At 43.2% G+C, this 13,650-nt stretch overlaps 1 protein-coding gene across 1 annotated transcript in view; it reads right to left on the bottom strand.

Moving 5' to 3' along the window:
* The window catches only part of ENPP3 (ectonucleotide pyrophosphatase/phosphodiesterase 3), a 54,084-nt gene that overhangs the window by 21,697 nt on the left and 18,737 nt on the right, over nucleotides 1-13,650 (bottom strand). Inside the window, exons 4-11 of the mRNA XM_081855286.1 lie at nucleotides 8,501-8,598; nucleotides 6,623-6,702; nucleotides 5,356-5,475; nucleotides 3,505-3,614; nucleotides 3,016-3,081; nucleotides 2,533-2,605; nucleotides 1,705-1,813; nucleotides 273-401 (exon numbers count right to left, since the gene is read on the bottom strand). Coding sequence (XP_081711412.1) covers nucleotides 273-401; nucleotides 1,705-1,813; nucleotides 2,533-2,605; nucleotides 3,016-3,081; nucleotides 3,505-3,614; nucleotides 5,356-5,475; nucleotides 6,623-6,702; nucleotides 8,501-8,598 — 785 coding nt within the window. The remainder of the gene's footprint in view (nucleotides 1-272; nucleotides 402-1,704; nucleotides 1,814-2,532; nucleotides 2,606-3,015; nucleotides 3,082-3,504; nucleotides 3,615-5,355; nucleotides 5,476-6,622; nucleotides 6,703-8,500; nucleotides 8,599-13,650) is intronic.

The following is a 13,650-nucleotide window of genomic DNA, read 5'->3' as shown; positions in this document are numbered from 1 at the left end:
GATTTCAGCTAGCTGGCAGTTATGCTATAGGGCTGATGGGAATTGTAGCACAAAACATCTGAAGGGTACTGGGTTGTCAAAGGATGACCCAGAGGGATGTTGAGTTCTCCCTCACTCCTTTTGGTCTTTTCAGCAATGGATGGACAGCCATCTGCTGAGGATGCTCTAGATTTCCTGTTCTGAGCAAAGGTTTGTGCTAGATGGTCTGCAAGCCCTAGATCCCTCCCAGCTCTCTAATTCTATGGATCTATCATCCTATGCGCAAAGCTTACATGAAAAGAAGTTGTTTGGAATATTCCTTGATCGAATACGAGGTGCCGGTCCTTCATACATATAAAAATTAACGTCCTCAAAATAATCTGTCATGAATTCCATCTTGTCACAAAATGTCTGATCCATGCCTAAGGAAAGAAAAGAGATGGTTAAACTATTCAACAAATATTGGGAGTGGCCGCCAAGACCATACAACTATCAAGGGTACGTGCAGGAGCCAGGCCCTGTGACCAGTAGGGCTTCGCAGGAGTGGGGCCTTTCTAAGTTTGTTCTGGAGAGGCAAGGCGCAAGTGAGGCCACTTGGTAACTCACTACATCTGGTGGCAAGAGTTGGGAAGGGATACAAGGTCAGCATTTCCCTTCGGCTCTTTGCCACAGCAACATGTTTTCTGCCTTGCTGTGTTTGGCTTCTTGCTTCCTGATTCTCGGACCTTGGCTTCCTGACTCCCTGCTTCTTGATCCTTGGACCCTTGACTTCAGGACTCCTTGCTTCTCGACCCTTGGACCCTTGACTTCGGGACTCCTTGCTTCCTGACCCTCTGGACTCTCGTTACTGCTCCCACCCCACCATCTTGCCCCCGGTCCCGACGTCCTCAGCCGGGACTTCAATCTCCCGTACCGTGACAACAACACCAGTCCTGAAAGACCTACATTGACTTCCAGTACGTTTCCGAGCACAATTCAAAGTGTTGGTGTTGACCTTTAAAGCCCTAAACAGCCTTGGTCCAGTATACCTGAATGAGCATTTCCACCCCCATCATTCAGCACAGGAAACTGAGATCCACTGAGGGCCTTCTGGCGGTTCCCTCACTGCGAGAAGTGAGGTTACAGGAAACCAGGCAGAGGGCCTTCTCAGTGGTGGCGCCTGCCCCGTGGCACGCCTTCCCATCTGATGTCAAGGAAATAAACAACTATCTGACTTTTACAAGACATCTGAAGGCAGCCCTGTTAGAGAAGATTTTAAAGTTTGATGTTTTATTCTGTTTTAATATTCTGTTGGGAGTCGCCCAAAGTGGCTGGGAAAACCCAGCCAGATGGGCGGGGTATAAATAATAAAAATTATTATTATTATTATTATTATTAGTTTGCAAGATCAATAAAGCTCTATACTGAGACACAAAAGGGGCTGGCCCAAGATATTTTGTTGACTGAGACAAAGGGCAGGATAATGTCCTGCTCACTCCGCCCATTCCCTGAGCAGCCAACCAGACGAGAATCTTACTTCAACACTAGTGATGGGACAGCATCCCCCAGCACCCCTGTGAGCTGTAGACTAAGGTTAGGGGGTTCAGGCAGACCACAAGGCACATACAGCTCTGTCCTCTGAACACATCTTGCCATCCTTCCCTCCTCAGGCATCTGTTGCCTGAGGTGGTTGCCTCACCCTGCCTAATGATAGCACCTAATGATGGAAGAACAAAGCAGTCATACCATGATCAGCCACAAGTATGATATTGACACAATTGTCCAATTTTCTTTGTCTTAGACCTTCCATTAACATTCCCAGGGTCTCATCTGCCTTTTGTAAGGCTTTAACAGTCTAAAACAAAAGGAGAAAGGATTTCAATAGCGTTTCCCCTTCAAAGTGTGTTCAAGATCAAGTATACCACAACAGAATATGGGACAAAACAGAACAAACATACTTTTAAATGATTTTTTTTCTATTGCCCCCTGGTGTTTTTAAAGGTATTTTTGAACCGGAGTCCCATTTAGTACATCAATTCATTCATATTCAGAGATTCTTGTGTATTGGGTTAATCAGCATAAAAGATGTATATTATCATCAATATTACACAATCCTTTTAGGATGCATAGTGAACTATAATATACTGTAACAATCTCCAGGTTCTGCTCTCCGGGTACAGTCACGCAGAGCCCCAATCCTGATTAGGACAATGGAGTAGAGGGAGAGTAGCCTAATTTTTTCCTCCCCATACCTGTTTTCTGTTGGAAAACCCCAACCCACTCCAGTATAACTAGATTATGATGCTTACATCCACTTTGTCTGCTTACACCCTTACTGTCTGGTCCTCTGGTGTCTTGGGAGGTTGGATGATGGGCTGTGTAAAATACGTTAGTTCATAGAATCATAGAAGGGACCCGGAGGGTCATCTAGTCCAACCCTCTGTGATGCAGGAATCTCATCAGTTCCTAGGTGATGCTCAACTTAACCACATTGCAAGCTGTGTCACATGACTGTAGTTTGTGTATCCTACATGTTTATTTATGGCTTATAGGATTGGAAAAAGAAAAACTTACTTCACCATGAACTGGTCCAAATGCATGTCCTGCTGAGTCGGGTTCCTCAATGTACAATGTATAGAAATCAGGCCTAGAGTTCAAAAGAAAAGTGCATTGTGAGTGCATGGAAAGGAATCTTGGCCAGCCTTCACTCAAAGGAAGGTGCAGAAATGTGCACAAGGTTAAACTTTTTTTTAGAACAGAAAGCCACCAGCTGGATGTGTGCCTTACAAAAGTAGTACAAAACATTAAAATGAAGTATGTTAACCAAAACAGAATAAGAACAACAAAAAAATACATCCAGACAGATCTAACAAATCCCACCCTGCCCAAAAAGAGGCAACTTATACCAAAAACCCTCCAGATAAAACCTAGATAAAAAGAAAGGTTGCAGAAAACACACACACACAACCTGGCAAAAGATCCTTAGTATATAATAAATAGGCTTGATAAACATTTCACAAGAACAAAAGCACTGCCAAAAGCTTCCTAAACTGTTACCTTTCAGATTTTGGGAGTTCAAACCACTTCAGCAGCTCTGTAACTCTTTGTTCAAATGTAACTGACCTGCAAAGAATAATTATTATTGTAATTATTTAGCCATCAGGGAAATTTATTCTGCAACAGAACAATGATGCAGACCAGGAACAGGGAAGTTGTGGTGTCTAGATTTCATGCCCCCCCCCAACGTTTCTCACATGAAAATAGGGACATTCTATTCTACATGAGGAAGCTTCTCCTGTATGTGTATACGGCATATACAAATACACCTGTCACCTTGAGCCAATTACAGCCTCTCAGCCTCCTTTCCTCAAAGGAATGTTGTAAAGAAAAAATATGTGAGGGAAAGGATCATGTACAACACCTTCAACAGATAAATAGAATGAAATGAAATTTTAGCTGTAAGATGTCTTGAGTCCCTGTCAGGGGAAAAGGTAGGATATAACAACAACAACAATTTCTTTTTCTTTTTCTAAAACTCCAACTTACTTGTTGTACACCTTAAAGATATTAGGGTATGTTCCATTGATTTTTGCATCGGATCCAGGCCAATAGTAGGTGCCAGCTTTCAACCCTTGAAACATTGCTGTATGCCAAATCTGCAAGAAGATACACAAATTCAGTATCTGAAACATAGATCTTCATCTTACTAGCACAAACTCATTTAAAACTCTCCATGCCCCAAGGTCTTGAGGGAACCCCAGTCAACACGCTAAAATCATGCTAATAACTGTGAGATACAAGTTACAGATAGGTAGCCGTGTTGGTCTGCCATAGTCAAAACAAAAAAATTCCTTCCAGTAGCACCTTAAAGACCAACTAAGTCAGTTCTTGGTATGAGCTTTCGTGTGCATGCACACTTCTTCAGCTATCTGAAGAAGTGTGCATGCACACGAAAGCTCATACCAAGAACTGACTTAGTTGGTCTTTAAGGTGCTACTGGAAGGAATTTTTTTGTTGTGAGATACAAGGTCTTTTTTGAAGAAGCACCTTTGCTAGGGAACTGCTTGTCGTTAAGGGGTTGCAATGTTGCTTCAATCATTTCAACAAAACTATTTTATCCTATGTGGACTTCAAGTGAGCGAGCTACTAGGTCTACACATTCCCCTCCAATGGCAGATGAATCAAAGGCAAACATTCCCTTGAGCTACCTCAGAGCATGAGGCAATCCAGGACCTGAATGGTCTGAGGTGAAGCAAGCTGGTTGCAAGGCTTCAGAAGCACCATAGAGCCTTGGAATAGCATTTTATTTTTCTTGCCCAATTTGATACATTTTTGTATCTCCCGCAAATGTCCCCAAAGGTAACTACCAGGCGGTGAAGAGGAGGAGGAGACGGTGGCAGAGAAGGCACATTTAGTAATTTATCTCAAAGCCCAGGCAAGCTCATATATGGAGATACAGCTCTTCAGATAGCCTGGACCCAAGCCAAATATAACCAGCACTTGGAATCGTGCCAGGAAATGGACAAGTAGTCGCAGGAAGTATCTGTTCTGCCTGTAACCAGCTCCAATCAGAAATCTCATCTCAGGCTTTTGGATTGAAGTTTCCAAACACTTTCCAAAGGCATCCCCATACACAGTATGTTACTGTAATCCAAATGGGATGTAACTAAGGCATGTAGCCAGATCAGACATCTTTAGGAACGGGTGCAGATGGCACACTAGTTTTTAAATGTGCTAATGTACTGCTGACCACTACTAAAACCTGAGCATCTAGGCTCATGCTTGAATCCAGGAGTGCACCAAAGTTGTGAACTTGAGTGTAATGCAATCCAGCACAAATTGGATCCCTAATCCTCGGTCAGCCTTTGACTAATCAGGGTAACCTGTATCTTGCCTAGATACATCCTCATCCAGTCGATTACTGACACCAGACACTGGTTTAGCACTGAAACAGCTTCCTCAGATTGAGACAGAGTTGGGTGTCATCTGCATATTGGTGGCATCGAACCCCCAATCCCTGGGCAACCTCTCCCAGCAGCTTCATGTCAATGTTAAATAGCATGGGGACAGGATAGGACCCTGAGGGATACCAGAGGCCAATGACCAGGTAAGAGGCAGATTTAGGAGAGTGTGACTGGTTACAGAGCTTCGGGGGTACCACAGTGGGACTACAACTATGTTGTAGAATGGAAGATGAGAGGTGGGGGTGCTGAATTATAGCATCACACTGGCCACGGCGTTGAACAGGAGTTCCCCAGCATCTCCTGCTGGGCTTGTCCCTCCAAGAAGGACTGGAACCACTGCATGAGAGAAAGCACTTTCATCTATCTATCCACCTGTCCACCTCATTCACATGGAAAGTGAGGAGCAAATTGAGAAACAGCAAATGGCACTTACAGGCTGACCACCCCACCATGCAGGATTATTCTTGGTATCTGAAGAAAGCGAAAAGTTCTGGTTTAATTTTACATCGTACATGTTGTTGTCAATGATGCCATGGGATTCTGGGTACAAACCCTGGGGAAAGAAAACACAAAGTGAGTGTACTCTGTGCCTTGATATGTACATTGGGTTGCATCACTAGATGTCAATGCTGCTAATGTCAACCCTGATGTCAACCCTGATGGTGAGACAGGAGGTGGAATGGTACATTACAGAAAAGGGCATGGCTGGCTGGCTGGCTGGCTGGACTGAAATACTCTACCTAGCAGCAACTTTTGGTTTCAACCTTCTGGTTTCAACAAACAGAAGTAAGATTGTTACCTGATACATGCATGGATTAATCACCCCTTATTTCCTCCTAACTATCATTTTGCAAAAGAGAGCTTTAACTGTGAAGTCCTGTGAATGTTTCCTCAGAAGTCTGTACTACAGATTTCTCAATGCCTAGTAAGCCACCTCATGAGAAGAGAAGACTCCCTGGAAAAGACCCTGATGTTGGGAAAGATCGAGGGCACAAGGGGAAGGGGGTGACAGAGGACGAGATGGTTGGACAGTGTTCTTGAAGCTACTGACATGAGTTTGACCAAACTGCGGGAGGCAGTGGAAGACAGGAGTGCCTGGCGTGCTCTGGTCCAAGAGTTGGACATGACTAAACGACTAAACAACAAAAAGTAAGCCTGCTTAGAATTAAAGTCCAGGCTGTATATACACCTGCATTTAAAGGACATCCCCATACACAAAAATCCTAGGAAGCTCACAGAGCTACAATTCCCAGCACCCTTAAGAAACTATCATTCCTAGGAATCCTGGTGTGTGTGCTTTAAATGTATCCTGTGCATGCAGCCTAAGGCTCTAGAGACACAGCAGTGAAATGTCCATAAGGAGGGGTATCAATCGCCTGTGCCAAACACATGTCCTTCTTCCACCTCTCATCAAAGGGGCTACCATTCTAGTACCCAAACAAATCTGTTTTCTTTAGGTGGAGCTTTTGGGAATGAAGAAGCTGGTGTTTACTTTCTTCTGCTTTGCTGTTGTTTTAGATTCTTGTTAGATCATTATTACGGTTTGGTGGGAATCTAATGTCATTCACTGTGTGTTTGTTCAGAGCAGAAAGGTGGGATATAAACATTTTTAGAAATGAAATAAAGCACCTAGCTTTTAAAACAATAGCGACACAGCAGAAGCAATGGCGACAATAAAAGGCAAAAAAAAAAGTACTTACAGTGACAATAGTATAGTGATTTACAAAGGTTTTGGTTGGATAAACAGCTCTCATGTACTTTGAATGGGTCCCACATGTTTCTGCAACAAATGGTGCTTTGTAAATATAGTAAATTATAACCATGACACAATATGACATATGCAAAACACAGAACATGCACACCTCTTTTAAAACTTATTAGGAACATAGGAATCTGCCTTACACGGAGTCAGATCATTGGTCCATCTAGCTCAGTACTGCCTACAGTATTTGGAGCTCTCCAGAGTCTTTCTCACCCCTTCCTGGAGATGGTAGGGATTAAACCTTGGACCTTCTGTGCGCAAAGGAGATGTTCTACCACAGAGCTAAAGCCCTTCTCCAAGGCCCCTTGCTTGTAAAAAATACTTTGCATAGAACATTTCCCGTTAGCCAGAATGTGGGCATTTTTCTCTGGGTCTAATCCCCCCTCCTTTTTGACTGCAAGATGCATCTTGCAATGACTGACACTGCATAGCTTTTGCAGGTCAGTCACACCTGTTTGCTCAGGCTTGTGAAGGGTGGAGGTGAGAAGATGCTTCTCTCACTCCCTGCGTTGTGTCACACTGATTTGCCTCAACTTTATTATTATGCTCCATTGTTGTTTTTCTTGCGGTTTTCCTTATGCTGTCATATTATACAACCAGCCCTCGTATGGATGGGTAATAAATCTCAATAATAAATAAAGGAGCAGGGAGAGGCTGGAGTTAGAAAATGAGATCACAGCCCCATAGCCTCTCAGCTCAAGATGGCCGCTCCTCAGCTTAAAGAAAGGGGTGGTTGCCGTTAAAATAGCAATAATGGGTGATATTCATCTAGGTTTCACTCAGAGGAGGCCCATCCAAGTTCAAGAACATGACTAACTTAGCTGGCTCAGCTCTGAGTAAAACATAGTGGAATACTACCCATTTATCTTTTTAGAAAACTTACAAACTACTTAATCAAAGAACCCTCCAAGCAAGTTACACATAAAATTGTAGGCGAAACATAGCTAAAATCCACAAATAATGTAAAAAGTAAATGTACACAAAACTGTCAGCAGTGAATCTTTTGAAACAAATATAGGTAACTGAAAATCACCTATATTATTATTATTATTATTATTATTATTATTATTATTATTATTATCATTATCATCATCATTATCATCATTATCATCATTATCATTATTTGTTATTGAATTTATACACCGTCCTATACCCAGAGGTCTCATTTGAGTACTTCATTTGAGTAAGGCTTGCTGAAGTGAAAAGGCTGGCCCCAGAGTTCTTACTGAAGACTTCTGCTCAATATGGGAGTATCAAGAGCAGGCTCCGGCCATATGCCTTGCTTAATACAGGGCATTTGTCTAGTTGAAAGACTGTCACAGAACATCCCCTCTCTTTGAGGGACTGTCTGGTCCAGCCTGGTTTCAAAATAGGGAACAAGGAAGGACAGCAGGGGCCTTGAAGCTGCAACAGTTGCATCTGGGCAGAAGACAGGCAGAGCAGGCACGCAGGCTCACTCACCTTGCAGATCTATTTAAACTAGCATTTTTATTTATGTACTTATTTATTTATTAATATAAATCTGCATCTGCACATTCAGAGTACGCACCCAACCCAAATTTCATGCAAATCTGTGCCCCTTTTTCTTCTTTTTGGGAAGATGCTTTTCTTTCTTTTTTGACAGTGCAAAGTAGGTCACCCTACTTTAAAGTTCAAGCAGCAACTCCCTGATCCACCTCCTCTGAGACCCTTTTTTCCCTCCCCCTCTGCTAAATTTCAACACTAGCAGCAATACCTATATGCATGTAATTCAAACATTTCTTTCTGCAGAACGAATTTTTTAAAAAAAATTCATCCTCAGAACAAAATGACTTACTGAGCTTTCCAATATTGGGCAGTAAATTGCCCCAATCTTCCAAGTATTCTGCCCTGAAGCCATCCATTGAAAAAAGAATAAGTGGTGGCAGATCGAACCTGAAGGTAAAGAACACAGAGTCAAAAGTCAGGAGGCTATTTGGGTGCTTACTGAGAAACATTAGTTGCCATCTTCCTGAAAAAATGAAAGATTAGACAGTCCAAATATGAATGTTAGAAACACGTGGGCAGGATTCAAGTAATGAGTCACATCAGCAGAAGCTTTGCGCAAGGACTTTCAAGTGTATAATGGGACTTCCCCCCTCCTCTCCCTGCCACCACCCCAAAATTGGGTCAGGAGGTGAGGGGGATGCCCCAGTACATTGTGCAGTGGGAAAAGACAAGGAGAGTTGTTCCATCTAGCAAACTTAAATGTGTGCAAACTTAGAAGAGAGTGATGTTGAATTGTCCCCTGAACTGATTTTAGGTCACAGGGGAACTAAAAGGAAGGCTGGCTATTGAGGGAAAGTCATGTTCCTCTGGCTGCCAAAACCACTTCAGTATAGTATGGAAAAGGGGGCCTTGCCATGGGCTAGCTCCTTAATCAAAGACCAGGAAAAGTGTGGGAGAAGACCCTGAAATTACATCATTCCCAATGTAGAAAGTTGGAGACCTCCTGAAGCTCATCCATGAACCTCCTGGAGTCCATGGACCACAAGTTAAGAAACTCTGTTGGCATCTGTCTGTCTCAAGAGACAATGGAGAACGCTTCTGGAGATGAAATCAAACTGCTGGAGAATCACAGCACCTGCTGTGGCTGCAAGGACTCCACTCCAGATTTGTGTAGGCTTTACTCTTTAGCCTTTTCTTCTCCCTAAGATACTCTGCAAAGCAGTGGGTACAGATTTTTCCTTGGGATTTACTCACGAATGAGTGTAGCCTTAAGCCAGAGGAGATTTAGGATCAGAGTTTTCCTTCTCCTAGATGGGCTACCTTCCCAGGTGGACAAGCCCTATCTGCCCCCGATTTCCCTCTACAGCACATGCAGAAACCACCTTCTTGACTGTTGGACACACTGTTGGTCTTGTCCTCTCAATCCACCGCAGCCTGTCTTCACATGCAGAGGAAGTCCCTATCTCACCTGTAGAGTGTTATAAAACCTGCTGTAGATATTTCATAACACTTCTGCTGTTCTTTTTCAAAGGCAGCCAAAATAGGACAAGTAAGAAACACATTTATGATTTTATGGAAGACTATTGATCAAAGACTCAATGCACATAGACACTTACATTATACATGGTGATAAGCCAGAACTATAAGCAATTTCCTGACCAGTTGGACCCTACATGATAATCTACTACTGCTTTACGATTTCATAACTCATTAACCAATTCGAAAATGATTAAAGTAAGTTGAGAACCAATGTAAAGTGCAACTATTGATTTAGGGGTCAATAATGCATTTATAAAGCATTATTAAAATTCAGGCTCGGTCAGAGGTATGTGCCTATCTCTCCAGGCACCGGCTGAATTCTTTTGACCTCCCTCTGGCGACTCCCGGCAGGAAAACAACACACGAGGTCCGTTCCGGCGATTTTCCTCAGGCTGTGAGAAAAACACACCAACTGCTTCTCCTCCTCCTCCCCCTCCCTGCATATCCCCAGGGAGGGGAATCAGACACAGACAGAAATGTAACTACATGCTTTTATTCCTGTCTTTAGCAGTCATACAGTCAAAGATGTCTGCTCTCTTCAACAAACAGAGAGAAACTCCAAACTCCACCCATGTACATCCTGTACAGGTCATATGACACACACTGAGCTCATATCCTGTGCTCAATAAGGATGGACTGCCCCTTTGTTTCCATGGCAGCAGTCACACACATCCTGTCTGGCTTTGCAGCCACTAGCAGCTGTCTGAGCTGTTAGAGCCTTTGCTTGCTGCAGCATTGCTGCTTTAGAATAACAGAAAAACCCTGGCATAAAACATACATGTTTTAAATCCAGAACCTCCTAATCTTTCTGCAAATGCTTTTCAGGATTGCTGTTTTGCTCCTGACTTACTTTTCTTTTGATCTTTCATAACAAGTGTTCTGTTTCTGAGCCCAATCAAATACTGCAGTTCTTCACGTGTTTATTCCAAAGCAAGTTTAAAATTAAGCTTATTCCAAAGTTTGTGTGCTTTGAGCATCAGTGCAAAGCCTCTGCTGAGGAAAAGCATGCTTGGGGTTCACTATCAGGTACTGATACTATCTACAACAAGATAGCTAGTGTTTGCAGGAAAAGCTGTCAGCTGACTGTACTTAAGACTAAGGGTCAAGTTACACATAACATGCTAATGTCTGTAGCAAAAAAAAACCTGGTGGCTCCTTCCAAAGAAAGGGCAATTCATGGAGGGGCAATTTGGAATGAAGAAAGGACAGTTGGGAGGAGGTGCAAATTTTCTGATGCAACTTCCCCTTCCAAGATCACTTTTCCCTCCATGGAGTTCCAAACACCTGAACATTTGTATTGCTCTGTAAAGAGACCTGCATGAAGTGTTCCAGGGTTCATGGGATTCCCATCTGTCTTTTCAAACTGGAAGTGTAGGTTATAGGCATTTCATAAAGGAGCACAGGTGCTCCTTAGAACCCCTTAGAGTGGGTTTCAGAGATTTTTTCTGCAAAGGGATCCAGCAGAGGATCTGTTAAGGAACGTGTTTAATGGGTTAATTTCACATGAGTTGGTAATGCTGACTCATTCCCTACAGTGCAACTGTCTTATATCTGTTGCTGGGCAGAATTTGTACCTAGATATGGAACTAAAGTTGGAGCGTTCGGTGCTGGGAAAGTGTGGGAGATCTGAACAGTGGAGACTGATTGGAATCACGGAAGAAAACAGAACACTTTGTGAAGAGCTGCAAGGACTTTGGAAGCAGCTGAAGTCAGGACTTGCTGTGGACTTTGGGGCAGCAAGAATTCTGAAGCCAAGAACCCTTTCTGGGATCAGAGGGAGATGCCTACTTGTAAAAACTGTGTGTGGTGTGTGTATATTGTAGTGTGTGATAGGAATTTTATGGTTTTAGATATATGGCAACGTTTATAACCACACGTACATAGATCAGCACAGGAAAGCCAACCTGGAACCATTTTGATTCCTAAACTGACCAAATGTTTTCTCTGCAAGGTCAAACTGGAAAAGTCTCCCCATTGTCTCTTTCCTCACAAATCCTGTCTTAAGGACACATTTAAGATATGAATAAGGTGTGAGCCTGTGACCTGGCCCAGGAAATAAGTATTTTACCACTACAAAAGAATGGCTAGGCTCCCCAGGAAATCCAATCAAGTAACCTGCCAGACAGGAGATAAACAAGGACAAGAGAAAAACAACATTTAAATTTCTGTGATGTAGGTGGGATGTATCTGAGGGGTGGTCTTAGGTAACACCCCTTCTGTGATGTATGCATAATGTTTCTGGGGGTGGTCTTGATCTAGAGAATGGGAATTTCAAAAGTCTTTATAAGCCCTTGCACAGCAATTTTGGGGGTCCTCCTCCTCTCCTGCCTGTGAGGGGAGTACCCTGTTGCAACAGATCAATAAAGATCAAGCTTACTAGCTGCTTTGCTTCTCAATATTCTCTGGTTGGCCTCTGTTATTTTCTCCTACCAATAGGGAACCTATGTAAGGACTCTATATGGGCTTTTGGATACCCCATAAGGGAAAAGGGCATATTTTTATTTACAACAGATGGCGACCACGCACAAAGGGACTTTTGGTTACCCAGATTCTGGAAGCGAGGAAGGACTGGTTATCCAGCGCGCACCAGGCAGTTTGCCAGGAGGAATAACCAGTCTTCCATCGATCCCAGGGTCTGGAAATAACTGGAGGTTCAGCGGGGCTAACCAGAGGAAGCAACGCTTGATCAGGCCAGCCTTAAACAACCAGTCAAGAGATCGTGGGATCACCAGGAACAGCGCATGCGGAAGTGAGTATTAAGTAGGAAACACGGGTAGTGGGTTGGGTTCTCTAAACCACAGCAACCACAATTCTTTAACTCTTCCTTTTCCCTTCAAATCTAAACTTTCTACTTTTTTCCTCACCTAAAAATTGCCTTCTCCTCCTTTCTGTCCCCTCCATCTCAACACCAGCCCTAGCCCTTCGGAGTATGCCCAGGCAAAAGTTGTGTGTGACTTCTTTCATTTCCCTTCTACAGTCTATATGCCGACCTATTCCTTCGGAGTTTTGCCCAGAAAAAGGTTGTGCTTTTTCTTCTGTTCTGAAAACTATAACTCCCAGGTGCAGCCGCACCTCTGCCATGGCGATCTTTGTTAGAGATGACCTGTGAGCAGAGAAAGCAAGGGCACCTGATTCCTTTCCTTCTTTGTCATTTCTGAGTCCCAATCTGGCACTGCGCTACGCAAGCGTCCAGTAGGGAACTCTCAGGTTAGATTGTAAGAGGCAGGAGGTTGCTGTGGGCTCCCTGGCTGAGTAATGACCAAAGGGGGGGGTTGAGATCACTGACCGCACTGTTAGCTTAGTAGCCAGGAAAGGCCAACAGCTGTACCAGCCTAGTAAGTCAGGCCAGACGAACGGCGGTGTGTCACAGTACTAATTCTCGGAGTTGTCCAAATTGAGTGTACTGTGGGTTATTTATTGTGTTTCCTGAAAAGTGGGGATGAAACCCCGACTGCAGTATAAAAGTAACTGCTAGCGCTATTAAAATTCTTAAAATGGGTGCACCTCAATCAAAAGAAATGAACCTGCAGACTCCTGGTGGGGAAAAAGCCCAGTTGGTGCTTACTTCCTGCCTGGACTCTGACAGTCCCCTTCAATTTGTGTTTAAGAAACGTTTTTCCAGTGTTTAAATTGTACTTAGGTAACATCTAGCAGCTGCTTATCGTAAATGTGCCATCTAAAATAAAAATGCAAGCTTGCTCCAATTCTAAATCTAAGGAAGCCATGTTGAGCCTTATCAATCTTAAACAAGACAAAAGAATGAAGTGTGCAAATGTTTGTTATTTGAGAGAGGCTCAAAAGAGTCTTCCTCCTTGTATGTACTTCATTAAGCATATGCCTATGAAAGTATGGTCTTCCTTCTAAGAAAAATATCTGAGTCCAGTTTTAAGAGTTATTGTAAGGCTCCTGATATCAGTCTCTATAAGACTTCCTGGCCTCTTTTCTTAGAAAATGCCCCCC

This window comes from Podarcis erhardii (assembly GCF_964252035.2).
Source record: "Podarcis erhardii genome assembly, chromosome: 3".
Taxonomy (NCBI): Eukaryota; Metazoa; Chordata; class Lepidosauria; order Squamata; family Lacertidae; genus Podarcis; species Podarcis erhardii.
Note: the sequence above shows the minus strand (reverse complement) of the source record. Positions and strands in the feature narration are given on the sequence as shown.